At 45.7% G+C, this 26,930-nt stretch overlaps 1 protein-coding gene across 1 annotated transcript in view; it reads right to left on the reverse strand.

The window, feature by feature from the left end:
• The window catches only part of LOC115117902 (laminin subunit beta-2-like), a 98,060-nt gene that overhangs the window by 51,974 nt on the left and 19,156 nt on the right, over positions 1 to 26,930 (reverse strand). The window contains exons 3-4 of the mRNA XM_065005223.1: positions 18,828 to 18,997; positions 14,167 to 14,302 (exon numbers count right to left, since the gene is read on the reverse strand). Of these exons, the coding sequence (XP_064861295.1) occupies positions 14,167 to 14,302; positions 18,828 to 18,997 (306 nt within the window). The remainder of the gene's footprint in view (positions 1 to 14,166; positions 14,303 to 18,827; positions 18,998 to 26,930) is intronic.

Consider the following 26,930-nt stretch of genomic DNA (forward strand, 5'->3'; position numbering starts at 1 on the left):
GCTGCTATTCACAATGAATTGGGAGAGAAGGAGTCTGAGTTCCAGTAGGGGAGGGGAGGGGGGGGGTATGCCTTTTGCCAAACGGGTATTCCCCTTCTAGCAGCTGGAACATGTAACTGCTACAACACAGTAAATAACATAATAACCAGAATGAAAAGTCCCATTGCAAATTTCTAACAGCTAATTTATGGACAGGCCACAACGTAGCTCAAAGGGAATCCTGTGAGAACACCCTAAACACATGCTCACGACGCTAAGTGCTTTGAGGAGCTTCTTACTGATATTCAAATGCAGTCTGAAGTGAGTACAAACAGCAGTAAGACAACGATTAAATCCATAACTCGGCGCATGAAAAAATGAGCGAGATAATGAGAGAGTACAGCTTCATGGGTGGCAGTTCAACATTAACAGCACTAGCTAGCTACCCCTCAGGCAGGCAAGGTGTGGTGTAGTGTAGGGCTCCAGAGTGGCGCAGCGGTCTAAGGCACTACATCGTAATGGATCAACATTAACAGCACTAGCTAGCTACCCCTCAGGCAGGCAAGGTGTGGTGTAGTGTAGTGTAGTGTAGGGCTCCAGAGTGGCGCAGCGGTCTAAGGCACTACATCGTAATGGATCAACATTAACAGCACTAGCTAGCTACCCCTCAGGCAGGCAAGGTGTGGTGTAGTGTAGGGCTCCAGAGTGGCTCAGCGGTCTAAGGCACTACATCGTAATGGATCAACATTAACAGCACTAGCTAGCTACCCCTCAGGCAGGCAAGGTGTGGTGTAGTGTAGGGCTCCAGAGTGGCTCAGCGGTCTAAGGCACTACATCGTAATGGATCAACATTAACAGCACTAGCTAGCTACCCCTCAGGCAGGCAAGGTGTGGTGTAGTGTGGTGTAGTGTAGTGTAGTGTAGTGTAGGGCTCCAGAGTGGCTCAGCGGTCTAAGGCACTACATCGTAATGGATCAACATTAACAGCACTAGCTAGCTACCCCTCAGGCAGGCAAGGTGTGGTGTAGTGTGGTGTAGTGTAGTGTAGTGTAGTGTAGGGCTCCAGAGTGGCTCAGCGGTCTAAGGCACTACATCGTAATGGATCAACATTAACAGCACTAGCTAGCTACCCCTCAGGCAGGCAAGGTGTGGTGTAGTGTAGTGTAGTGTAGGGCTCCAGAGTGGCGCAGCGGTCTAAGGCACTACATCGTAATGCTAGAGGCGTCACTACAGACCCTGGGTCGATTCCAGGCTGTATCACAACTGGGTCATGATTGGGAGTCCCATAGGGTGGCGCACAATTGGCCCAGCTTGGTCCGTTTGACCGGGGTAGGCCGTCATTGTAAATAAGAATTATGTCCTTAACTGACTTGCCTAGTTAAATAAAGGTTACATCAAAAGTGTAGTGTAATGAGACATAACTGTGAAAAAAGCAAATAACTCACGGAATTAAGACAGACAGGGTCTCAGGAATCTTTTGGAGATTCATACAATCATGGAACATCCTGACATGTACAACACAGAGAGGTCAAACTGGATGTAGGCGGCTGGGGCTGTGAACCATAACCTGCACTCATTAATGGATAGCTTAATTAGGAAGGAAACAGAGTGAGAGGAAATGAGAGACAGGGTGTGCTAGAGACAAGAAGTCAGGGGGAAGGATAGGGAGAGGGAGAGGGAGAGATGGAGAGGGAGAGAGAGAGAGAGAGAGAAAGGGAAAGGGAGAGGGAGGGAGAGGGAGAGGGAGGGAGAGACCTACGCAGGAAAAAAAGAAGCAAAGAGAAGGTAAGGGAAGAAAAGAGAGAGAAAGAGCTGTAGAGTAGGAGAGGGAACACAACAAATAGTGCTCTGTTTTTTTCCCATCACTGCTGTTGTGAGGCTTGGCTATTGGAGAGCAAACTGGTACATTCCACCAACGCAAACAACCCACTCACACATCCTTCTAACGGCCTACCTGTCCTGCAATGAAAAACCTTGTAGAGGTGGGCCACGCCGCTCTCCAGTCCAGTGGACATAAGGTACTGACCCGACCCAGCCTTCCAATCCCTTAGTACAAGAGGGGGGACACAGGGACTGTTGTCATGGCGTATAGTACAAGCATCCCACTGTGCTCACTGTGCTCCATCTCACATACTCTAAAGGTCTGCCAGATCCATGGAGACAGGGAGTAAAAATAGTGACTGTTTCCTGTCTCCCACCTCTCAGTGTTCTACACAGAGTACAGGCAGTGCTATAGTGGTCCACAGTAGTCAATCACTCAGACATAGACCTGAAATTTGACTTTTGTCTGCTGTATGTGAGCTCTGTATTAACAATGAAGAAGGAAAATTGCTGTGCGTTTCTCAAAATCTCATTTTCTGTCGTTCCCTCAATGTACCCTCTTCTCACTCTTTCTCTCCATCTCCCACTATGAATCTGACTCCCCCACTCCCTCCATCTCCCACTATTCATCTGACTCCCCCACTCCCTCCATCTCCCACTATTCATCTGACTCCCTCTGTCCCTCCCTCTTTCTTTCCATCTCCCACTATTCACCTCCCTCCCTCCCTCCCTCCCTCCCTCCCTCCCTCCCTCCCTCCCTCCCTCCCTCCCTCCCTCCCTCCCTCCCTCCCTCTCTCTTCTCTCAATCTCCCACTATTCATCTCCCTCCCTCCCTCCCTCTCTCTTCTCTCAATCTCCCACTATTCATCTCCCTCCCTCCCTCCCTCTCTCTTCTCTCAATCTCCCACTATTCATCTCCCTCCCTCCCTCCCTCCCTCCCTCCCTCCCTCCCTCCCTCCCTCCCTCCCTCCCTCCCTCCCTCCCTCCCTCCTCTCTCTCTTCTCTCCATTTCCCACTATTCATCTCCCTCCCTCCCTCCTCTCTCTCTTCTCTCCATTTCCCACTATTAATCTCCCTCCCTCCCTCCTCTCTCTCTTCTCTCCATTTCCCACTATTCATCTCCCTCCCTCCTCTCTCTCTTCTCTCCATCTCCCACTATTCATCTCCTCCCTCCTCTCTCTCTTCTCTCCATTTCCCACTATTCATCTCCCTCCCTCCTCTCTCTCTTCTCTCCATCTCCCACTATTCATCTCCCTCCCTCCCTCCTCTCTCTCTTCTCTCCATTTCCCACTATTCATCTCCCTCCCTCCTCTCTCTCTTCTCTCCATTTCCCACTATTCATCTCCCTCCCTCCTCTCTCTCTTCTCTCCATCTCCCACTATTCATCTCCCTCCCTCCCTCCCTCCCTCCCTCCCTCCCTCCCTCCCTCCCTCCCTCCCTCCTCTCTCTCTTCTCTCCATCTCCCACTATTCATCTCCCTCCCTCCCTCCTCTCTCTCTTCTCTCCATTTCCCACTATTCATCTCCCTCCCTCCTCTCTCTCTTCTCTCCATTTCCCACTATTCATCTCCCTCCCTCCTCTCTCTCTTCTCTCCATCTCCAACTATTCATCTCCCTCCCTCCCCCCTCCCTCCTCTCCCTTCTCTCCATTTCCCACTATTCATCTCCCTCCCTCCCTCCTCTCTCTCTTCTCTCCATTTCCCACTATTCATCTCCCTCCCTCCTCTCTCTCTTCTCTCCATCTCCCACTATTCATCTCCCTCCCTCCCTCCATCCCTCCCTCCCTCCCTCCCTCCCTCCCTCCCTCCCTCCCTCCCTCCCTCCCTCCCTCAATCTCCCACTATTCATCTCCCTCCCTCCTCTCTCTCTTCTCTCCATCTCCCACTATTCATCTCCCTCCCTCCCTCAATCTCCCTCCCTCTCTCCCTCCTCTCTCTCTTCTCTCCATCTCCCACTATTCATCTCCCTCCCTCCCTCCCTCCTCTCTCTCTTCTCTCCATTTCCCACTATTCATCTCCCTCCCTCCCTCCCACCCTCCCTCCCTCAATCTCCCACTATTCATCTCCCCCTCCCTCCCTCCCTCCCTCCCTCCCTCCCTCCCTCCCTCCCTCCCTCCCTCCCTCCTCTCTCTCTTCTCTCCATTTCCCACTATTCATCTCCCTCCCTAGCTCCCTCCTCTCTCTCTTCATCTCCCACTATTTATCTCCCTCCCTCCATCCCTCCCTCCCTCCCTCCTCTCTCTCTTCTCTCCATTTCCCACTATTCATCTCCCTCCCTCCCTCCTCTCTCTCTTCTCTCCATTTCCCACTATTCATCTCCCTCCCTCCCTCCTCTCTCTCTTCTCTCCATCTCCCACTATTTATCTCCCTCCCTCCTCTCTCTCTTCTCTCCATCTCCCACTATTTATCTCCCTCCCTCCATCCCTCCCTCCCTCCCTCCTCTCTCTCTTCTCTCCATTTCCCACTATTTATCTCCCTCCCTCCATCCCTCCCTCCCACCCTCCTCTCTCTCTTCTCTCCATCTCCCACTATTCATCTCCCTCCCTCCTCTCTCTCTTCTCTCCATCTCCCACTATTCATCTCCCTCCCCCTCCCTCCCTCCCCCTCCCTCCCTCCCTCCCTCCCTCCCTCCCTCCCTCCCTCCCTCCCTCCCTCCCTCCCTCCCTCCCTCCTCTCTCTCTTCTCTCCATTTCCCACTATTCACCTCCCTCCCTCCCTCCTCTCTCTCTTGTCTCCATCTCCCACTATTCATCTCCCTCCCTCCCTCCTCTCTCTCTTCTCTCCATTTCCCACTATTCCTCTGACTCCATCCTCTCCTCTCTCCTCTTTCACGTTCCTGTCTTTGTTGGAGTTCCCGAACCAGGGTACAGCCGGGTCTGTTATTACCCCCAATTCCCATACACACAGCTGTGGGCCTGTGTCTGCTGGCTGCTCCATGTAGAGTAAACTGCAGTACAGAGAGATTATGATGGAGGGTGATTTAGTGTAATGGAGGCAGTGAAACCTCTGGACTTTGAAGGACCTCCAGAACCATAGAAATAGAATCCATTAAGAATGGATTAATAAAATCCCTGGATGTCCAGAACAGAGCTACCGGAACTCACTGTCATGACGCAATGTAGCTTCCGCTCCCTCCCTCTCTCCCTCTCTCTCTCCCTCTCTCTCTCCCCCTCTCCCTCCCTCTCTCTCCCTCCCTCTCTCCCTCTCCCTCTCTCTCCCCCTCTCCATCCCTCTCTCTCCCTCCCTCTCCCCCTCGCTCTCTCCCTCCTTCTCTCTCTCCCTCACTCTCTCCCCCTCTCTCTCTCTCTCTCTCTCTCCCCCTCTCTCCCCCTTATCTCCCTCCCTCCATCCCTCCCTCCCACCCTCCTCTCTCTCTTCTCTCCATTTCCCACTATTCATCTCCCTCTCTCCCTCCCTCCCCCTCTCTCTCTCTCTCCCTCACTCTCCCCCTCCCTCTCTCCCTCCCTCTCTCTCTCCCTCTCTCCCTCTCTCCCTCTCCCTCCCTCCCTCCCTCTCTCCCTCCCTCTCTCTCTCCCTCCCCCTCTCTCCCTCTCCCCCTCCCTCCCTCTCTCTATCTCTCCCCCTCTCCCTCCCATATTTCACTCTGTCTCTCTTTTTTTTGCTCCACTCATCATTCCCACCACTCCCAGTCCCCCTCTCTCCCTGTCCCCCTCTCCCACCACTCCCAGTCCCCCTCTCTTCCTCCCTCTCTCCCCCTCCCCTCTCCCCACCTCTCCCCCCTCCTTGGTTTTTGAGCAGACCTGTTATTAATAGTGGGAACCCAGATTAGGCCTCTAATAATACGGCTTCTGTATGAGTTCATAGCAGAGGCAGCTGCATGTGGGGGCATGTCATGTTACCGAATGCAGAGGGCAGAGATAATTGAGCACAAAACATAAAGTCAATGGTTCACTATACTTTTGTCAAAAGATGGTGAAAACATGGTGAATTATTTTCTGTACAATGTTCAATTGCTGTATATACAGGGCTCCGGGCAGCCGAGCGGAAATGGAGGAAAACTCGCCTCCCTGCGGACCTGGCATCCTTTCACTCCCTCCTCTCTACATTTTCCTCTTCTCTCTCTGCTGCTAAAGCCACTTTCTACCACTCTAAATTCCAAGCATCTGCCTCTAACCCTAGGAAGCTCTTTGCCACCTTCTCCTCCCTCCTGAATCCTCCTCCCCCCCCCCCTCCTCCCTCTCTGCAGATGACTTCGTCAACCATTTTGAAAAGAAGGTCGACGACATCCGATCCTCGTTTGCTAAGTCAAACGACACCGCTGGTTCTGCTCACACTGCCCTACCCTGTGCTCTGACCTCTTTCTCCCCTCTCTCTCCAGATGAAATCTCGCGTCTTGTGACGGCCGGCCGCCCAACAACCTGCCCGCTTGACCCTATCCCCTCCTCTCTTCTCCAGACCATTTCCGGAGACCTTCTCCCTTACCTCACCTCGCTCATCAACTCATCCCTGACCGCTGGCTACGTCCCTTCCGTCTTCAAGAGAGCGAGAGTTGCACCCCTTCTGAAAAAACCTACACTCGATCCCTCCGATGTCAACAACTACAGACCAGTATCCCTTCTTTCTTTTCTCTCCAAAACTCTTGAACGTGCCGTCCTTGGCCAGCTCTCCCGCTATCTCTCTCAGAATGACCTTCTTGATCCAAATCAGTCAGGTTTCAAGACTAGTCATTCAACTGAGACTGCTCTTCTCTGTATCAGGGAGGCGCTCCGCACTGCTAAAGCTAACTCTCTCTCCTCTGCTCTCATCCTTCTAGACCTATCGGCTGCCTTCGATACTGTGAACCATCAGATCCTCCTCTCCACCCTCTCCGAGTTGGGCATCTCCGGCGCGGCCCACGCTTGGATTGCGTCCTACCTGACAGGTCGCTCCTACCAGGTGGCGTGGCGAGAATCCGTCTCCACACCACGTGCTCTCACCACTGGTGTCCCCAGGGCTCTGTTCTAGGCCCTCTCCTATTCTCGCTATACACCAAGTCACTTGGCTCTGTCATAACCTCACATGGTCTCTCCTATCATTGCTATGCAGACGACACACAATTAATCTTCTCCTTTCCCCCTTCTGATGACCAGGTGGCGAATCGCATCTCTGCATGTCTGGCAGACATATCAGTGTGGATGACGGATCACCACCTTAAGCTGAACCTCGGCAAGACGGAGCTGCTCTTCCTCCTGGGGAAGGACTGCCCGTTCCATGATCTCGCCATCACGGTTGACAACTCCATTGTGTCCTCCTCCCAGAGCGCTAAGAACCTTGGCGTGATCCTGGACAACACCCTGTCGTTCTCAACTAACATCAAGGCGGTGGCCCGTTCCTGTAGGTTCATGCTCTACAACATCCGCAGAGTACGACCCTGCCTCACACAGGAAGCGGCGCAGGTCCTAATCCAGGCACTTGTCATCTCCCGTCTGGATTACTGCAACTCGCTGTTGGCTGGGCTCCCTGCCTGTGCCATTAAACCCCTACAACTCATCCAGAACGCCGCAGCCCGTCTGGTGTTCAACCTTCCCAAGTTCTCTCACGTCACCCCGCTCCTCCGCTCTCTCCACTGGCTTCCAGTTGAAGCTCGCATCCGCTACAAGACCATGGTGCTTGCCTACGGAGCTGTGAGGGGAACGGCACCTCAGTACCTCCAGGCTCTGATCAGGCCCTACACCCAAACAAGGGCACTGCGTTCATCCACCTCTGGCCTGCTCGCCTCCCTACCACTGAGGAAGTACAGTTCCCGCTCAGCCCAGTCAAAACTGTTCGCTGCTCTGGCCCCCCAATGGTGGAACAAACTCCCTCACGACGCCAGGACAGCGGAGTCAATCACCACCTTCCGGAGACACCTGAAACCCCACCTCTTTAAGGAATACCTAGGATAGGATAAAGTAATCCCTCTCACCCCCCTTAAAAGATTTAGATGCACTACTGTTCCACTGGATGTCATAAGGTGAATGCACCAATTTGTAAGTCGCTCTGGATAAGAGCGTCTGCTAAATGACTTAAATGTAAATGTAAATATACTGTACACTTAAAGGGATTCTCTGTACAGTTGTATACTATTTAGACAGTAGTCTCTGATAATTAAAACGTCACATGACGCAGATACGTGCACGCTGTCATTGCGCTCTCTCGCTCTGCTGTGTGTGCATCTTGCTAGCTGTCACTCAAATGGCAAGGGGCTGAACTTCATTGGCTGGAACTCGAAACGTTAGGGGGCGGACCCACGTGTGAGAAAATGTGGCTGTACAGCTTCCAGTAAACCGTTCCTTTCAAACAAGGGATTTAGTGGCTACATGAGGTAAGACTGTAATTCTGCTCATAGATTATATGTGTATGAACGACACATTGACACTTCCAACCCAAAGCATCGAGGCTCAGACAAACAGACTCCTAAACAGCTTCAATCCCCTGGCCATAAGACTGTTAAATGGCTAACAACTACTGCTCGCTCTCTCCCACAGACTATCCACACTGACTCTATGTCCATCCACAGGTCACAACACACTCAGACATAATCTACGCTGCTGCTAAAATGATTATTGATTAGATGTATTAGTGAATCACACTGCTGTCCATTGATTATTGATATATATATTTATCCTGCTACTGGTCACTACTACTCCTGTTTACATGTACAGTGCATTCGGAAAGTATTCAGACCCCTTGACGTTTTACACATTTTGTTACGTTACAGCCTTATTCTAAAATGTATTAAATAGTTATTTTTCCTCATCAATCTACACACAATACCCCTAAATGACTAACAACAGTTTTTCAGAAATTTCAATAAAAAACTGAAACATCACATTTACAAAAGTATTCAGACCCTTTACTCAATACTTTGTTACAGCTCCTTTGGCAGCGATTACAGCCTCATGTTTTCTTGGGTATGATGCTACAAGCTTGGCACACCTGTATTTGGGGAGTTTCTCCCATTCCTCTCTACAGATAATCTCAAGCTCTGTCAGGTTGGATGGGGAGCTTCGCTGCACAGCTATTTTCCAGAGATGTTTGATCGGGTTCATGTCTGGGTTCTGGCTGGGCCACTCAAAGCCATTCATAGACTTGTCCCGAAGCCACTCCTGCGTTGTCTTCAGCTGGTTGCTGCTAGAGTAAAACTTGCCCTGTTCATTGCGCAAAAATTATAAACGTAATTGTGTGTTTAAAAACTATAAAAATATATTTTTATTTCTCAACTGGTATTTTAATTGAAGCGCGCTTCCCATTCACCATTCAAGTCCAGGCAACAGGCTATCAGCATGTCACTGTTGGAAGGTGAACCTTCGCCCCAGTCGGATGTCCTGAGCGCTCTGGAGCAGGGTTTTCATCAAGGATCTCTCTGTACTTTGCTCCGTTCATCTTTCCCTCAATCCTGACGAGTCTCTCAGTCCACTGTTGATGAAAAACATCCCCACAGCATGATGCTGCCAACACCATGTTTCACCATAGGGATGGTGCCAGGTTTCCTCCAGATGCGAGGTTTGGCATTCAGGCCAAAGAGTTCAATCTTGGTTTCATCAGACCATAGAATCCTTTTTCTCATGGTCTGAGATTCCTTTGTGTGCCTTTTTGGCAAACTCCAAGCAGGCTGTCATGTTATTTTTACTGAGTAGTGGCTTCCGTCTGGTCACTCTACCATAAAGGCCTGATTGCTGGGCTGCAAAGATGGTTGTCCATCTGGAATGTTCTCCCATCTCCACAGAGGAACTCTGGAGCTCTGTCAGAGTCACCATCGGACTCCCCCGATTGCTCAGTTTGGCCGGCCAGCTCTAGGAAGGGTCTTGGTGGTTTCAAACTTCTTCCCTTTAAGAATGATGGAGTCCAATGTGTTCTTGGGGACCTTCAATTCTGCAGAAATGTTTTGGTGCCCTTCTCCAGATCTGTGCCTCGACACAATCCTGTCTCGGAGTACTATTGACAATTCCTTCGACCTCATGGCTTGGTTTTTGCTCTGACATGCACTGTCAACTGTGGGACCTTATATAGACAGCTGTGTGCCTTTCAAAATCATGTCCAATCAATTGAATTTACCACAGGTGGATTCCAATCAAGTTGTAGAAACATCTCAAGGATGATCAATGGAAACAGGATGCACATGAGCTCAATTTTGAGTCTCATAGCAAAGTGTCTGAATACTTTTGTAAATAAGGTATTTATGTTTTTAATACATTTGAAAAAAATCTAAAAACCTGTTTCCACTTTGTCATTTTGGGGTATTGTGATGTCATTATGGGGTATTGTGATGTCATTATGGGGTATTGTGATGTCATTATGGGGTATTGTGATGTCCTTTTGGGGTATTGTGTGTAGATTGATGAGAAAAAAGTCTTATTTAATCCATTTTAGATTAAGGCTGTAAGGTAACAAAATGTGAGAAAAGGGAAGGGGTCTGAATACTTTCAGAATTCACTGTATATATTACCATCAGTATATTACCATAAGAATTTATATATTCCTGCTACCAGTCAATTTTCAGCCCTGTTTACAGGTATATCCTACTAACAGTCACTTTTTACAGATGTAAGATCTTAATTTGAGCCAGTTTGCTACAGAAAACCCACCTGAGTTACTGACCTGTATATATAACCACTCCAGTACCCTGGACATTGAAGAAGGTACAACCACTCCAGTACCCCTGGACATTGAAGAAGGTACAACCAAATCAAATCAAATCAAATCAAATGTATTTATATAGCCCTTCGTACATCAGCTGATATCTCAAAGTGCTGTACAGAAACCCAGCCTAAAACCCCAAACAGCAAACAATGCAGGTGTAAAAGCACGGTGGCTAGGAAAAACTCCCTAGAAAGGCCAAAACCTAGGAAGAAACCTAAAGAGGAACCAGGCTATGTGGGGTGGCCAGTCCTCTTCTGGCTGTGCCGGGTAGAGATTATAACAGAACATGACCAAGATGTTCAAATGTTCAGTCCAGTACCCCTGGACATTGAAGAAGGTACAACCACTCCAGTACCCCTGGACATTTAAGAAGGTACAACCAGTCCAGTAACCCTGGACATTGAATAAGGTACTGACATTGACCTGTATATACAACCACTCCAGTACCACTGCACATTGAAGAAGGTACAACCAGTCCAGTACCCCTGGACATTGAAGAAGGTACAACCACTCCAGTACCCCTGGACATTGAAGAAGGTACAACCACTCCAGTACCCCTGGACATTGAATAAGGTACAACCAGTCCAATACCCCTGGACATTGAAGAAGGTACAACCAGTCCAGTACCACTGGACATTGAATAAAGTACAACCAGTCCAATACCCCTGGACATTGAAGAAGGTACAACCAGTCCAGTACCCCTGGACATTGAATAAGGTACAACCAGTCCAATACCCCTGGACATTGAAGAAGGTACAACCAGTCCAGTACCCCTGGACATTGAAGAAGGTACAACCACTCCAGTACCCCTGGACATTGAATAAGGTACAACCAGTCCAATACCCCTGGACATTGAATAAGGTACAACCAGTCCTATACCCCTGGACATTGAATAAGGTACAACCAGTCCAGTACCCCTGGACATTGAAGAAGGTACTGACATTGACCTGTATATACAACCACTCCAGTACCACTGCACATTGAAGAAGGTACTGACATTGACCTGTATATACAACCACTCCAGTACCACTGCACATTGAAGAAGGTACTGACATTGACCTGTATATACAACCACTCCAGTACCACTGCACATTGAAGAAGGTACTGACATTGACCTGTATATACAACCACTCCAGTACCACTGCACATTGAATAAGGTACTGGCACTGACCTGTATATACTTGCATTCTCGTGTTTCATTTAACTCTCATCGTAGTTCTCGTGTTCCATTTAACTCTCATCGTAGTTCTCGTGTTTCATTTAACTCTCATCGTAGTTCTCGTGTTTCATTTAACTCTCATCGTAGTTCTCGTGTTTCATTTAACTCTCATCGTAGTTCTCGTGTTTCATTTAACTCTCATCGTAGTTCTCGTGTTTCATTTAACTCTCATCGTAGTTCTCGTGTTTCATTTAACTCTCATCGTAGTTCTCGTGTTTCATTTAACTCTCATCGTAGTTCTCGTGTTTCATTAAACTCTCATCGTAGTTCTCGTGTTTCATTAAACTCTCATCGTAGTTCTCGTGTTTCATTAAACTCTCATCGTAGTTCTCGTGTTTCATTTAACTCTCATCGTAGTTCTCGTGTTTCATTTAACTCTCATCGTAGTTCTCGTGTTTCATTTAACTCTCATCGTAGTTCTCGTGTTTCATTTAACTCTCATCGTAGTTCTCGTGTTTCATTTAACTCTCATCGTAGTTCTCGTGTTTCATTAAACTCTCATCGTAGTTCTCGTGTTTCATTTAACTCTCATCGTAGTTCTCGTGTTTCATTTAACTCTCATCGTAGTTCTCGTGTTTCATTTAACTCTCATCGTAGTTCTCGTGTTTCATTTAACTCTCATCGTAGTTCTCGTGTTTCATTTAACTCTCATCGTAGTTCTCGTGTTTCATTTAACTCTCATCGTAGTTCTCGTGTTTCATTAAACTCTCATCGTAGTTCTCGTGTTTCATTAAACTCTCATCGTAGTTCTCGTGTTTCATTAAACTCTCATCGTAGTTCTCGTGTTTCATTTAACTCTCATCGTAGTTCTCGTGTTTCATTTAACTCTCATCGTAGTTCTCGTGTTTCATTTAACTCTCATCGTAGTTCTCGTGTTTCATTAAACTCTCATCGTAGTTCTCGTGTTTCATTTAACTCTCATCGTAGTTCTCGTGTTTCATTTAACTCTCATCGTAGTTCTCGTGTTTCATTTAACTCTCATCGTAGTTCTCGTGTTTCATTTAACTCTCATCGTAGTTCTCGTGTTTCATTTAACTCTCATCGTAGTTCTCGTGTTTCATTTAACTCTCATCGTAGTTCTCGTGTTTCATTTAACTCTCATCGTAGTTCTCGTGTTTCATTTAACTCTCATCGTAGTTCTCGTGTTTCATTTAACTCTCATCGTAGTTCTCGTGTTTCATTTAACTCTCATCGTAGTTCTCGTGTTTCATTAAACTCTCATCGTAGTTCTCGTGTTTCATTTAACTCTCATCGTAGTTCTCGTGTTTCATTTAACTCTCATCGTAGTTCTCGTGTTTCATTTAACTCTCATCGTAGTTCTCGTGTTTCATTTAACTCTCATCGTAGTTCTCGTGTTTCATTTAACTCTCATCGTAGTTCTCGTGTTTCATTTAACTCTCATCGTAGTTCTCGTGTTTCATTTAACTCTCATCGTAGTTCTCGTGTTTCATTTAACTCTCATCGTAGTTCTCGTGTTTCATTTAACTCTCATCGTAGTTCTCGTGTTTCATTTAACTCTCATCGTAGTTCTCGTGTTTCATTTAACTCTCATCGTAGTTCTCGTGTTTCATTTAACTCTCATCGTAGTTCTCGTGTTTCATTTAACTCTCATCGTAGTTCTCGTGTTTCATTTAACTCTCATCGTAGTTCTCGTGTTTCATTTAACTCTCATCGTAGTTCTCGTGTTTCATTTAACTCTCATCGTAGTTCTCGTGTTTCATTTAACTCTCATCGTAGTTCTCGTGTTTCATTTAACTCTCATCGTAGTTCTCGTGTTTCATTTAACTCTCATCGTAGTTCTCGTGTTTCATTTAACTCTCATCGTAGTTCTCGTGTTTCATTTAACTCTCATCGTAGTTCTCGTGTTTCATTAAACTCTCATCGTAGTTCTCGTGTTTCATTTAACTCTCATCGTAGTTCTCGTGTTTCATTTAACTCTCATCGTAGTTCTCGTGTTTCATTTAACTCTCATCGTAGTTCTCGTGTTTCATTTAACTCTCATCGTAGTTCTCGTGTTTCATTAAACTCTCATCGTAGTTCTCGTGTTTCATTTAACTCTCATCGTAGTTCTCGTGTTTCATTTAACTCTCATCGTAGTTCTCGTGTTTCATTTAACTCTCATCGTAGTTCTCGTGTTTCATTAAACTCTCATCGTAGTTCTCGTGTTTCATTTAACTCTCATCGTAGTTCTCGTGTTTCATTTAACTCTCATCGTAGTTCTCGTGTTTCATTAAACTCTCATCGTAGGTCTCGAGGGGTTTTTATATATGTACTTTTATTTGTTTAATATATTTTATATTATTATATTATTATTAACAATATATTGTTGGGAAAGAGCTCTGAAGGTAAACATTGTACTGTTTTACACCTGTTGTATCCTGTGTGGCGAATAAACTTTCAAAGTTGAAGCGGGAGGTTTAAAAAGATATTTACTAGTCGCCAAAGTCTGGAGCATGTCTTTAAACATGGATGTGAATGAACCTCCAATGAATACAATGAATACAATGAATACAATCTCAATTCTCACCATTCTCTGACTGCCACCAGGACTTCTTGCGATGTGGTTTAAACGTGGTGATGACGTTCTCAATGCGGTGACTGATGGTATTGTAGACTGGGTCATATGGCCGGCGAGAGTCACACTGGAAACATTTCTTCTCATCCTACAAATTCAATCAAATGTTATTAGTCACTTGCGCCGAATGCAACAGACCTTATAGTGAAATGCTTACTTACGAGCCACTAACCAACAATGGAGTTAAAAAACAAATATGGATCAGAATAATAAATAAAAGTTACAAGCATTTAAAGAGCAACAGTAAAATAACAACAGCGAGACTATATACAGGAGGGTACCAGTGCAAATAGTCTGGGTAGACATTTGATTAGATGTTCAGGAGTCTTATGGCTTGGGGGTAGAAGCTGTTAAGCAGTCGCTTTGACCCAGACTTGGTAATTCGGTACTGCTTGCCGTGCGGTAGCAGAGAGAACAGTCTATGACTTGGGTGGCTGGAGTCTTTGACAATTTCTAGGGCCTTCCTCTGACACCGCCTGGTATAGAGGTCCTGGATGGCAGGAAGCTTGGCCTCAGTGATGTACTGGGACGTTCGCGCTACCCTCTGTAGTGCCTTGCGGTCGGAGGCCGAGCAGTTGCCATAGCAGGCAGTGATGCAACCAGTCAGGATGCTTTTGATGGTGCAGCTGTAGAACCATCGGCAAACGTTATGATGGTGTTGGAGTCGTGCCTGGCCGTGCAGTCATGAGTGAACAGGGAATACAGGAGGGGGCTGAGCACGCACCCCTTAGGGGCACCTGTGTTGAGGATCAGCGTGGCGGATGTGTTGTTACCTACCCATACCACCTGGGGGACGGCCCGTCAGGAAGTCCAGGATCCAGTTGCAGAGGGAGGTGTTGAGTCCCAGGGTCCATAGCTTAGTGATGAGCTTTGAGGGCACTATGGTGTTGAACGCTGAGCTGTAGTCAATGAATAGCATTCTCACATAGGTGTTCCTTTAGTCCAGTTGGGAAAGGGCAGTGTGGAGTGCAATAGAGACTGCATCATCTGTGGATCTGTTGGGGCGATATGCAACATTGGAGTGGGTCTAGGGTTTCTGGGATAATGGTGTTGATGTGAGCCATGGCCAGCCTTTCAAAGCACTTCATGGCTACAGACGTGAGTGCCAGGGGTCGATAGTCATTAGGGCAGGTTACCTTAGTGTTCTTGGGCACAGGTACTATGGTGGTCTGCTTAAAACATGTTGGTATAACAGACTCAGACAGAGAGAGGTTGAACATGTCAGTGAAGACACTCGCCAGTTGGTCAGAGCATGCTCGCAGTACATGTCCTGGTAATCGGTCTAGCCCTGCGACTTTGTGAATGTTGACCTGTTTAAAGTTCTTACTCACATCGGCTGCAGAGAGCGTGATCACACAGTCTTCCAGAACAGCTAGTGCTTTCATGCATGTTACAGTGTTATTTGCCTCGAAGCGAGCATAGAAGTAGTCTAGCTCGTCTGGTAGCTCTCGGCTGTGCTTCCCTTTGTAGTCTGTAATGGTTTGCAGGCCCTGCCACATCCGACGAGCGTCAGAGCCAGGGTGTAGTACGATTTGATCTTAGTCCTGTATTGACGCTTTGCCTGTTTGATGGTTCGTTGGAGGGCATAGCAGGATTTCTTCTAAGCTTCCGGGTTAGAGTCCTGCTCTTTGAAAGCGGCAGCTATAGCCTTTAGCTCAGTGCGGATGCTGCCTGTAATCCATGGCTTCTAGTTGGGGAATTTACGTAGGATCACTGTGGGGACGACGTCATCGATGCACTTATTGATGAAGCCAATGACTGATGTGGTGTATTCCTCAATGCCATCGGAGGAATCCCGGAGCACATTCCAGTCTGTGCTGCAAAACAGTCCTGTAGTTTAGCATCTGCTTCATCTGATCACTTTTTTTTATTGATCCAGTCACTGGTGCTTCCTGCTTTAATTTTTAGCTTGTAAGCAGGAATCAGGAGGATAGAATTATGGTCAGATTTGCCAAATGGAGGACAAGGGAGAGCTTTATATGCGTCTATGTGTGCGGAGTAAAGGTGGTCCAGAGTTTTTTTCCCTCTGGTTGCACATTTAACATGCTGATAGAAATTTGGTAAAACGCATTTAAGTTTCCCTGCATTAAAGTCCCTGGCTACTAGGAGCGCCACCTCTGGGTTGTTATGGTGGAATACAGCTCATTCAATGCTGTCTAGTGCCAGCCTCAGTCTGTGGTGGCATGTAAACAGCTACGAAAAATACAGATGAAAACTCTCTAGGTAGATAGTGTGGTCTACAGTTTATCATGAGATACTCTACCTCAGGCGAGCAATAGCTCGAGACTTCCTTAGATATTGTGCACCAGCTGATACAGTGCCTTGCGAAAGTATTCGGCCCCCTTGAACTTTGCGACCTTTTGCCACATTTCAGGCTTCAAACATAAAGATATAAAACTGTATTTTTTTGTGAAGAATCAACAACAAGTGGGACACAATCATGAAGTGGAACGACATTTATTGGATATTTCAAACTTTTTTAACAAATCAAAAACTGACAAATTGGGCGTGCAAAATTATTCAGCCCCTTTACTTTCAGTGCAGCAGACTCTCTCCAGAAGTTCAGTGAGGATCTCTGAATGATCCAATGTTGACCTAAATGACTAATGATGATAAATACAATCCACCTGTGTGTAATCAAGTCTCCGTATAAATGCACCTGCACTGTGATAGTCTCAGAGGTCCGTTAAAAGCGCAGAGAGCATCATGAAGAACAAGGAACACACCAGGCAGGTCCGAGATACTGTTGTGAAGAAGTTTAAAGCCGGATTTGGATACAAAAAGATTTCCCAAGCTTTAAACATCCCAAGGAGCACTGTGCAAGCGATAATATTGAAATGGAAGGAGTATCAGACCACTGCAAATCTACCAAGACCTGGCCGTCCCTCTAAACTTTCAGCTCATACAAGGAGAAGACTGATCAGAGATGCAGCCAAGAGGCCCATGATCACTCTGGATGAACTGCAGAGATCTACAGCTGAGGTGGGAGACTCTGTCCATAGGACAACAATCAGTCGTATATTGCACAAATCTGGCCTTTATGGAAGAGTGGCAAGAAGAAAGCCATTTCTTAAAGATATCCATAAAAAGTGTTGTTTAAAGTTTGCCACAAGCCACCTGGGAGACACACCAAACATGTGGAAGAAGGTACTCTGGTCAGATGAAACCAAAATTGAACTTTTTGGCAACAATGCAAAACGTTATGTTTGGCGTAAAAGCAACACAGCTCATCACCCTGAACACACCATCCCCACTGTCAAACATGGTGGTGGCAGCATCATGGTTTGGGCCTGCTTTTCTTCAGCAGGGTCAGGGAAGATTATTAAAATTGATGGGAAGATGGATGGAGCCAAATACAGGACCATTCTGGAAGAAAACCTGATGGAGTCTGCAAAAGACCTGAGACTGGGACGGAGATTTGTCTTCCAACAAGACAATGATCCAAAACATAAAGCAAAATCTACAATGGAATGGTTCAAAAATAAACATATCCAGGTGTTAGAATGGCCAAGTCAAAGTCCAGACCTGAATCCAATCGAGAATCTGTGGAAAGAACTGAAAACTGCTGTTCACAAATGCTCTCCATCCAACCTCACTGAGCTCGAGCTGTTTTGCAAGGAGGAATGGGAAAAAAATTCAGTCTCTCGATGTGCAAAACTGATAGAGACATACCCCAAGCGACTTACAGCTGTAATCGCAGCAAAAGGTGGCGCTACAAAGTATTAACTTAAGGGGGCTGAATAATTTTGCACGCATTTGTCAGTTTTTGATTTGTTAAAAAGGTTTGAAATATCCAATAAATGTCGTTTCACTTCATGATTGTGTCCCACTTGTTGTTGATTCTTCACAAAAAAATACAGTTTTATATCTTTATGTTTGAAGCCTGAAATGTGGCAAAAGGTCGCAAAGTTCAAGGGGGCCGAATACTTTCGCAAGGCACTGTATTTACAGAACGACATAGTCCGGCGCCCCTTGTCTTACCAGACGCCGCTGTTCTATCTTGCCGTTGCAGCACATAACCAACCAGTATGTTGATAGTGTCGTTTTCTCCGCCTCCTCTTCACGCAAATCACGGGGATCTGGGCCTCTTCCCAAGAAAGCAGTATATCGTTCGCGTCGGCCTCGTCAGACTCGTTAAAGGACAAAAAAGGATTCTGCTAGTCCGTGGTGAGTAATCGCAATCCTGAAACCCCACCTCTTTCAGGAATACCTAGGATAGGATAAAGTAATCCTTCTCACCCCCCCACTTAAAAGATTTAGATGCACTATTGTAAAGTGGCTGTTCCACTGGATGTCTTAAGGTGAACGCACCAATTTGTAAGTCGCTCTGGATAAGAGCGTCTGCTAAATGACTTAAATGTAAATGTAAATGTCCTGATGTCCATAAGTTATTTTCAGTCATAAAAAACGGTAGCGGCAACATTATGTACAAAATAAGTAAAAAAATAAGTTGCAAACAACACAAATAAACCAACAAAAAAGCACAATCCGGGTCAGAGGTTAGGGGTCAGAGGTGACACAGGTCAGGAGTCAAACAGAAGCTCGGGACAGAAGGAAGTGAGATGGTAGGTGGGAGGATGTTGGGTACACACACACAGAGAAACATCACTTGCCTGTAGATGACTGACGATACAGTAAGGCTCTTTCTTCCTGGAGCCACAGGTAGACGAGGCCTTCAGGCTCTTCTCACGACCCACCAACAGGTCTCCCGTTGCGGGGTAACAGCTGCCATGGGTACAGCCGTGGGCGTGGTCGGGCCCCTGGGCGGTGGCATAGGCTAGGGCTGGAGAATAAAGAAAAAGGAGAGGAGGTTAACAAAGGACAGGAAATGACATCACAGCTGGGCGTTATAGCAGAAAGTCGCTTAGAGTGAAGATCTCTCTCTCTCTCTCTCTCTCTTTCATGTCTGGCAAGACATTAGAGGACCATATAAACTCTAATCAGTACAGGAAAGGAAATCAAAAAGAGGAAGTGGGCCTACGTTTAATCCAGAAACCAAAACAGAGCCCAACTGAAGTCGCTGCTACTTACCAATGTTGAAAAAACACATAGATTATCTTTTGGTAGTGATGAGCAATCAACCGAAATGCTTGTTATTTTTCATTTTTTTAAACAACAAATTGACCGAAGCTGTTCAATTATTTTAATTCCATTTCATTTGGTTTTTTTCTGTGAGCGCAATGCACAGTTTCTCTAGAGATAAATCAGATCCAGACGAACTGTGTGATGTAGTAGGGAGTTTCTCTAGAGATAAATCAGATCCAGACTGAACTGCGTGATGTAGTAGGGAGTTCTCTAGAGATAAATCAGATCCAGACTGAACTGTGTGATGTAGTAGAGAGTTTCTCTAGAGATATATCAGATCCAGACTGAACTGTGTGATGTAGTAGAGAGTTTCTCTAGAGATATATCAGATCCAGACTGAACTGCGTGATGTAGTAGGGAGTTTCTCTAGAGATATATCAGATCCAGACTGAACTGTGTGATGTAGTAGGGAGTTTCTCTAGAGATATATCAGATCCAGACTGAACTGTGTGATGTAGTAGGGAGCTGTAGTTTCTAATAGTTTCTAATTACCGACCATAATCATAATCCATGCGCAATCGAGAGGGATAGGGAGTAGCTGCTTCGTGAGGTATATCTACTTGAAAATACATGATCCAAGATTGATAGTTGGTATTGAGCAGTCATAAAAGTATGCCATATTTACTTTGAAGAACTACTAAAATAGTGATTTGGTCAGACAGCAGCTATGAGACAAGGACTTGGAACTAAATAACAAACTCAAATAAACTTAAAACAACTGCAATATACACAAGAACTTAAATATTTTATTAAAGTAAAGTAATGTGAATAAATGATGTTTAGCGATAAGTGATAAGCAGTAATGGGAAGTCACTACCATTATGGGACTTTTATTCATGGTTTTATTCTGTTGTTACAGCATTCAACCCACATAATGCATAGTGCATTTAATGCTCCAAAAACTTTGGGAAACCGAAATGGAAAACAGTGGTAATTTTTGTATTATCGAACCGACCTCAAAAGGCACTAATCGCTCTGCACTAACTTTTGGGGAATGTACTGGTTAGCTGGGGCTCCCTCTGCTGGTCAAGAATGGTTGACCTGACATGCCCACTCAACCTACAGCAGCTCAACCTACAGCAGCTCAACCTACAGCAGCTCGACCTACAGCAGCTCGACCTACAGCAGCTCAACCTACAGCAGCTCAAACTACAGCAGCTCAACCTACAGCAGCTCAAACTACAGCAGCTCAAACTACAGCAGCTCAAACTACAGCAGCTCGACCTACAGCAGCTCGACCTACAGCAGCTCGACCTACAGCAGCTCAACCTACAGCAGCTCAACCTACAGCAGCTCAACCTACAGCAGCTCAACCTACAGCAGCTCAACCTATAGCAGCTCAACCTACAGCAGCTCAACCTATAGCAGCTCAACCTACAGCAGCTCAACCTACAGCAGCTCAACCTACAGCATCTCAACCTACAGCAGCTCAACCTACAGCAGCTCAACCTACAGCATCTCAACCTACAGCAGCTCAACCTACAGCAGCTCAACCTATAGCAGCTCAACCTACCTCAGCTCAACCTACAGCATCTCAACCTACAGCAGCTCAACCTACAGCAGCTCAACCTACAGCAGCTCGACCTACAGCAGCTCAACCTACAGCAGCTCGACCTATAGCAGCTCAACCTACAGCAGCTCAACCTACAGCAGCTCAACCTATAGCATCTCAACCTACAGCAGCTCAACCTAGCTCAGCTCAACCTACAGCAGCTCAACCTACAGCAGCTCAACCTACAGCAGCTCAACCTACCTCAGCTCAACCTACAGCAGCTCAACCTACAGCAGCTCAACCTACCTCAGCTCAACCTACAGCAGCTCAACCTACAACAGCTCAACCTACAGCAGCTCAACCTACAGCAGCTCAACATACCTCAGCTCAACCTACAGCAGCTCAACCTACAGCAGCTCAACCTACAGCAGCTCAACCTACAGCAGCTCGACCTACAGCAGCTCAACCTACAGCAGCTCGACCTACAGCAGCTCAACCTATAGCAGCTCAACCTATAGCATCTCAACCGGGAAACATAGCCAAAGGTCAACTGGGAGGTTAACGAGGCCAGCACAGCAGGAAGGTGTGTGTGTGTATGTGTGTATGTGTGTGTGTTTGTGCGTCCGCATGTGTGCATGTGAGCTTAAGTGTGCGCGTCTGTGTGTGTTCGTCTGTGTGCGTGTGTATGTGCATGCGTGTTTGTGTGACTTGTTTTACTCCAAAGCATGATGTTTCCACCCCCATGCTTCACAGTAGGTATGATGTTCTTTGGAAGCAACTCAGCATTCTTTGTCCTCCAAACACGACGAGTTGAGTTTTTACCAAAAAGTTATATTTTGGTTTCATCTGACCATATGACATTCTCCCAATCTTCTTCTGGATCATCCAAATGCTCTCTAGCAAACTTCAGACGGGCCTGGACATGTACTGGCTTAAGCAGGGGGACACGTCTGGCACTGCAGGATTTGAGTCCCTGGCGGCGTAGGGTGTTACTGATGGTAGGCTTTCTTACTTTGGTCCCAGCTCTCTGCAGGTCATTCGCAAACTAGAATGCTACTTGGCCCTAAACAGAGAGTACATAGTGGCAGAATACCTGACCACTGTGACTGACCCAAACATAAGGAAAGCTTTGACTATGAACAGACTCAGTGAGCATAGCCTTGCTATTGAGAAAGGCCGCCGTAGGCAGACATGGCTCTCAAGAGAAGACAGGCTATGTGCACAGTGCCCACAAAATGAGGTGGAAACTGAGCTGCACTTCCTAACCTAATGATAAATGTATGACCATATTAGAGACACATACTGTATTTCCCTCAGATTACACAGATCCACAAAGAATTCGAAAACAAACCCAATTTTGATAAACTCTCATATCTACTGGGTGAAATTCCACAGTGTGCCATCACAGCAGCAAGATGTGTGACCTGTTGCCACAAGAACAGGGCAACCAGTGAAGAACAAACACCATTGTAAATACAACCCATATTTATGCTTATTTATTTTCCCTTGTGTTCTTCAACTATTTGTACATTGTTACAACACTGAATATATATATATATATATGTATAATATGACATTTGTAATGTCTTTATTGTTTTGAAACTTCTGTATGTGTAATGTTTACTGTTAATTTTTATTGTTTATTTCACTTTTGTATATTACCTACCTCACTTGCTTTGGCAATGTTAACACATGTTTCCCATGCCAATAAAGCCCCTTGAATTGAATTGAATTTTTAAAATCTTAAATTCCCCCTCTTTCTAAGTTTCTAACAGATATTTTCATACCTGTCAGATACGGAACCGCTCTCATCAGGTGCTGCTGTTTAGAATGCAGTTTTCCTGCTAATCCCATTTTGGCAAATGATTGAAAATGGCATTTTATCAGCTGCTTCATTACAGGAGTTGCATGTTCTGTTAAGATGAATTACCATAATCCACATGTGATTTCTGTGATGTCATTATGATCAGCCTAATGGGTTACACACTCATTGCGTACGTGTCCAGAAAATTTCTCAAATGGTCGGTAAAATTAAAATCTTCCCGGTCACATTGTCGGGCGCCACACCACGGAAACCCTGGTGTGGGGTGATTGAAAATAAACTTTTATGACACCCAACAGCCGTCAACATCCTGAAATAAATTCCTAGTGAAGCACTAGTGAGACCTGAAGGCCCTCAGTCTGACGAGAAGGGCCAGGGAGGAGGTCTGGCAGGGTCTTACTGACAGGCTCTGTCTGTCTTGTCTGTAACAGGTGCTTCTAATGTGCTCTATAGTTACAGGAAGCAAAAACATGCAGCACACACAGAGATAAACATGCACATGAAGAATCTACATTCAGTATTCAGTATGCTGCATATTGTGACAGTTTTAGGACTGCTTTGGACTGTGAGTCTCCTGGGAAAAGTCCTGAGGAGATTTCAACTGAAACACTCTCTAGTCTAGAGGAAACCTGGCAATCAGACAAGTCTCACACGGGTGCTACTGCCAGGCACCGAACACACACGCACACACACACACACACACACACACACACACACACACACACACACACACACACACACACACACACACACACACACACACACACACACACACACACACACACACACACACACACACACACACACACACACACCACAGTGATACACTTGGCATTTACTCAACACATAATAATGACTGTACCTGAGAAAAAGTCTAGCTCATATATTTCCTATGCAAACAGTGCATTTGTGTAAACAGACAATGGTGGGAATAAGTTAAACATCTTTCTTTGTTTTTGTTATCGTAATGATGTAGTAATGTTATCAGAATTCCCTTTCCTGTTGCTTAAAACAAGAGCAACAACAAACTAAATGGCCTGACTGTCATGATGAACTTTTCTTCCTCTGGTGAAAAGGCTACAGTCTCTGGTCATGAGGACTAAAGAGAGCGAGACGGAGAGAGAGAGATGGAAAGAGAGATGGAAAGAGATAGAGAGAGATAGGGAGAGAGATGGATAAATGGAGAGAGATGGAAAGAGATAGAGAGATAGAGATGGAGAGAAAGAGATGAGAGAGATAGAGAGAGAGAGCCCTTGAATAAAGCCCTTGAATTGAATTGAATTGAATTGAGAGCGAGAGAGAGAGAGAGAGAGAGGGAGAGAGAGAGAGAGAGAAATAGAGAGATGGATAGAGACTGTGATGGAGAGAGATAGAGGGAGAAAGAAATGGAGAGAGACAGAGATGGAGAGAGATGGAGAGAAAGAGAGATGGAGAGAAAGAGAGTGAGAGATAGAGAGGGGGAGAGAGAGATGGAGATAAAGCCTAATACAAAGCGTTTGTAGAGAAATGAAGAGAACTCATCCAGGCTCAACATGATATCTATTTTGGTTGTTGGCACACACTCAAGCGTGTGTGTATTGTCTAAGTAGAAGGGAGATGGGAGTGGGGGGGAGACTGATGTACAGTCTATAATTTCAGGGCCTCCCCTAAACTCTTTTATCCTGTCTCTGTCTGTCTGTCTGTCTGTCTGTCTGTCTGTCTGTCTGTCTGTCTGTCTGTCTGTCTGTCTGTCTGTCTGTCTGTCTGTCTGTCTGTCTGTCTGTCTGTCTGTCTGTCTGTCTGTCTGTCTGTCTGTCTGTCTGTCTGTCTGTCTGTCTGTCTGTCTGTCTGCCTGCCTGCCTGCCTGCCTCCCTCCCTCCCTCCCTCCCTCCCTCCCTCCCTCTCAGACAGACTGAGAGGAGTTGATGTCATGGTCCCTCCATAACTGAGAGGAGTTGATGTCATGGTCCCTCCAGAACTGAGAGGAGTTGATGTCATGGTCCCTCCAGAACACAACACTATTGGCGAACCAGGTTATATACTGTTTAACCGTTCTCCAACTGAAATACTTTTTCATTTCAGTATGTATTTCTCCAGGGTGAGAGTTATTTTGATCAAAGCACAGTGTGTGAGAAGAGGACCTGTATGTGATGAGTAACCATTCATCTCTTTCTGTCATACAGAAATAAGTCAAAATAAAAAATCCCACTTGATGCTATGATAACATACTGGTGGAAATGGGTTGATGGTTGACTAGGTAGCAGAGTGAGTTAAATGGTTGACTAGGCAGCAGAGTGAGTTAAATGGTTGACTAGGCAGCAGAGTGAGTTAAATGGTTGACTAGGCAGCAGAGTGAGTTAAATGGTTGACTAGGCAGCAGAGTGAGTTAAATGGTTGACTAGGTAGCAGAGTGAGTTAAATGGTTGACTAGGCAGCAGAGTGAGTTAAATGGTTGACTAGGTAGCAGAGTGAGTTAAATGGTTGACTAGGCAGCAGAGTGAGTTAAATGGTTGACTAGGCAGCAGAGTGAGTTAAATGGTTGACTAGGCAGCAGAGTGAGTTAAATGGTTGACTAGGCAGCAGAGTGAGTTAAATGGTTGACTAGGCAGCAGAGTGAGTTAAATGGTTGACTAGGCAGCAGAGTGAGTTAAATGGTTGACTAGGTAGCAGTGTGACTTAAAACCTCTTGCGGATCAGTGGGACGCTACCGTCCCACCTGGCCAACATCCGGGGGAAATGGCAGAGCGCCAAATTACTATAAATATTAAACTTTCATGAAATTACAAGTGCAATACATCAAAATAAAGATGAACTTGTTGTTAATCCAGCCAAGGTCTCAAAAAGGCTTTACGGCAAAAGCAAATCATGCGATTAACTGAGGACAGCGCCCAGCACACAAATGCATAACAAATAGTTTTCAACCAGGGAGTTGTAACACGAAAGTCAGAAATAGCGATATAATATCTGCCTTACCTTTGAAGATCTTCTTCTGTTGGCACTCCAAAAGGTCCCAGCTACATCACAAATGGTCCTTTTGTTCGATAAAGTCCTTCTTTATATCCATAAAAACCTAGTTTAGCTGGCGCGCTTCAGTCAATAATCCACTTGTTTTCCCTCCTTCAAAATGCATACAAAATGATGTTACCAATAAACTTATTCAAACAAGTCAATCTACATTTATAATCAAACCTTAGGTACCCTAATACTCAAATAAATGATACAATTTAAGAAGGAGAATCGTTATTGTCTTTACCGGAGAAAAATACCAAAGAACGCGCTCTCATTCATGCGCTTGGAAACACTACAGGCAAAATGGGAGCCACCTAGAAAAACTACAATTTCTGGCAAATTTTTCCAAAAACCAGCCTGAAACTCTTTCTAAAGACTGTTGACATCTAGTGGAAGCCCTAGGAACTGCAATCGGGCACGATTTCGTCCTATTATAAAAGTGCCAGCCTTTGAAATCAGTGGTAGGATGACATTTCTTTGGGGGGGGGGGGGGGGGGTGGTTTGTCCTCGGGGTTTCGCCTGCCATATCAGTTCTGTTATACTCAGACATTATTTGAACAGTTTTAGAAACTGTAGAGTGTTTTCTATCCAAATCCAGTATATGCATATCCTAGCTTCTGGGCCTGAGTAACAGGCAGTTTACTTTGGGCACGCTTTTCATCCGGACGTTAAAATACCGCCCCCTACCCCAAATGGTTGATGGTTGACTAGGCAGCAGTATGAGTTAAATGGCAGTATGAGTTAAATGGCAGTATGAGTTAAATAACGATGGTTGACTAGGCAGCAGTATGAGTTAAATAGTGATGGTTGACTAGGCAGCAGTATGAGTTAAATGGCAGTATGAGTTAAATAGTGATGGTTGACTAGGCAGCAGTATGAGTTAAATAGTGATGGTTGACTAGGCAGCAGTATGAGTTAAATAGTGATGGTTGACTAGGCAGCAGTATGAGTTAAATGGCAGTATGAGTTAAATGTTTGATGGTTGACTAGGCAGCAGTATGAGTTAAATAGTGATGGTTGACTAGGCAGCAGTATGAGTTAAATGGCAGTATGAGTTAAATGGTTAAATAGTGATGGTTGACTAGGCAGCAGTGTGAGTTAAATAGTGATGGTTGACTAGGCAGCAGTATGAGTTAAATGGCAGTATGAGTTAAATGGTTAAATAGTGATGGTTGACTAGGCAGCAGTATGAGTTAAATAGTGATGGTTGACTAGGCAGCAGTATGAGTTAAATAGTGATGGTTGACTAGGCAGCAGTATGAGTTAAATGGCAGTATGAGTTAAATGTTTGATGGTTGACTAGGCAGCAGTATGAGTTAAATAGTGATG

This window comes from Oncorhynchus nerka, linkage group LG20 (assembly GCF_034236695.1).
Source record: "Oncorhynchus nerka isolate Pitt River linkage group LG20, Oner_Uvic_2.0, whole genome shotgun sequence".
In the NCBI taxonomy this organism is placed as follows: Eukaryota; Metazoa; Chordata; class Actinopteri; order Salmoniformes; family Salmonidae; genus Oncorhynchus; species Oncorhynchus nerka.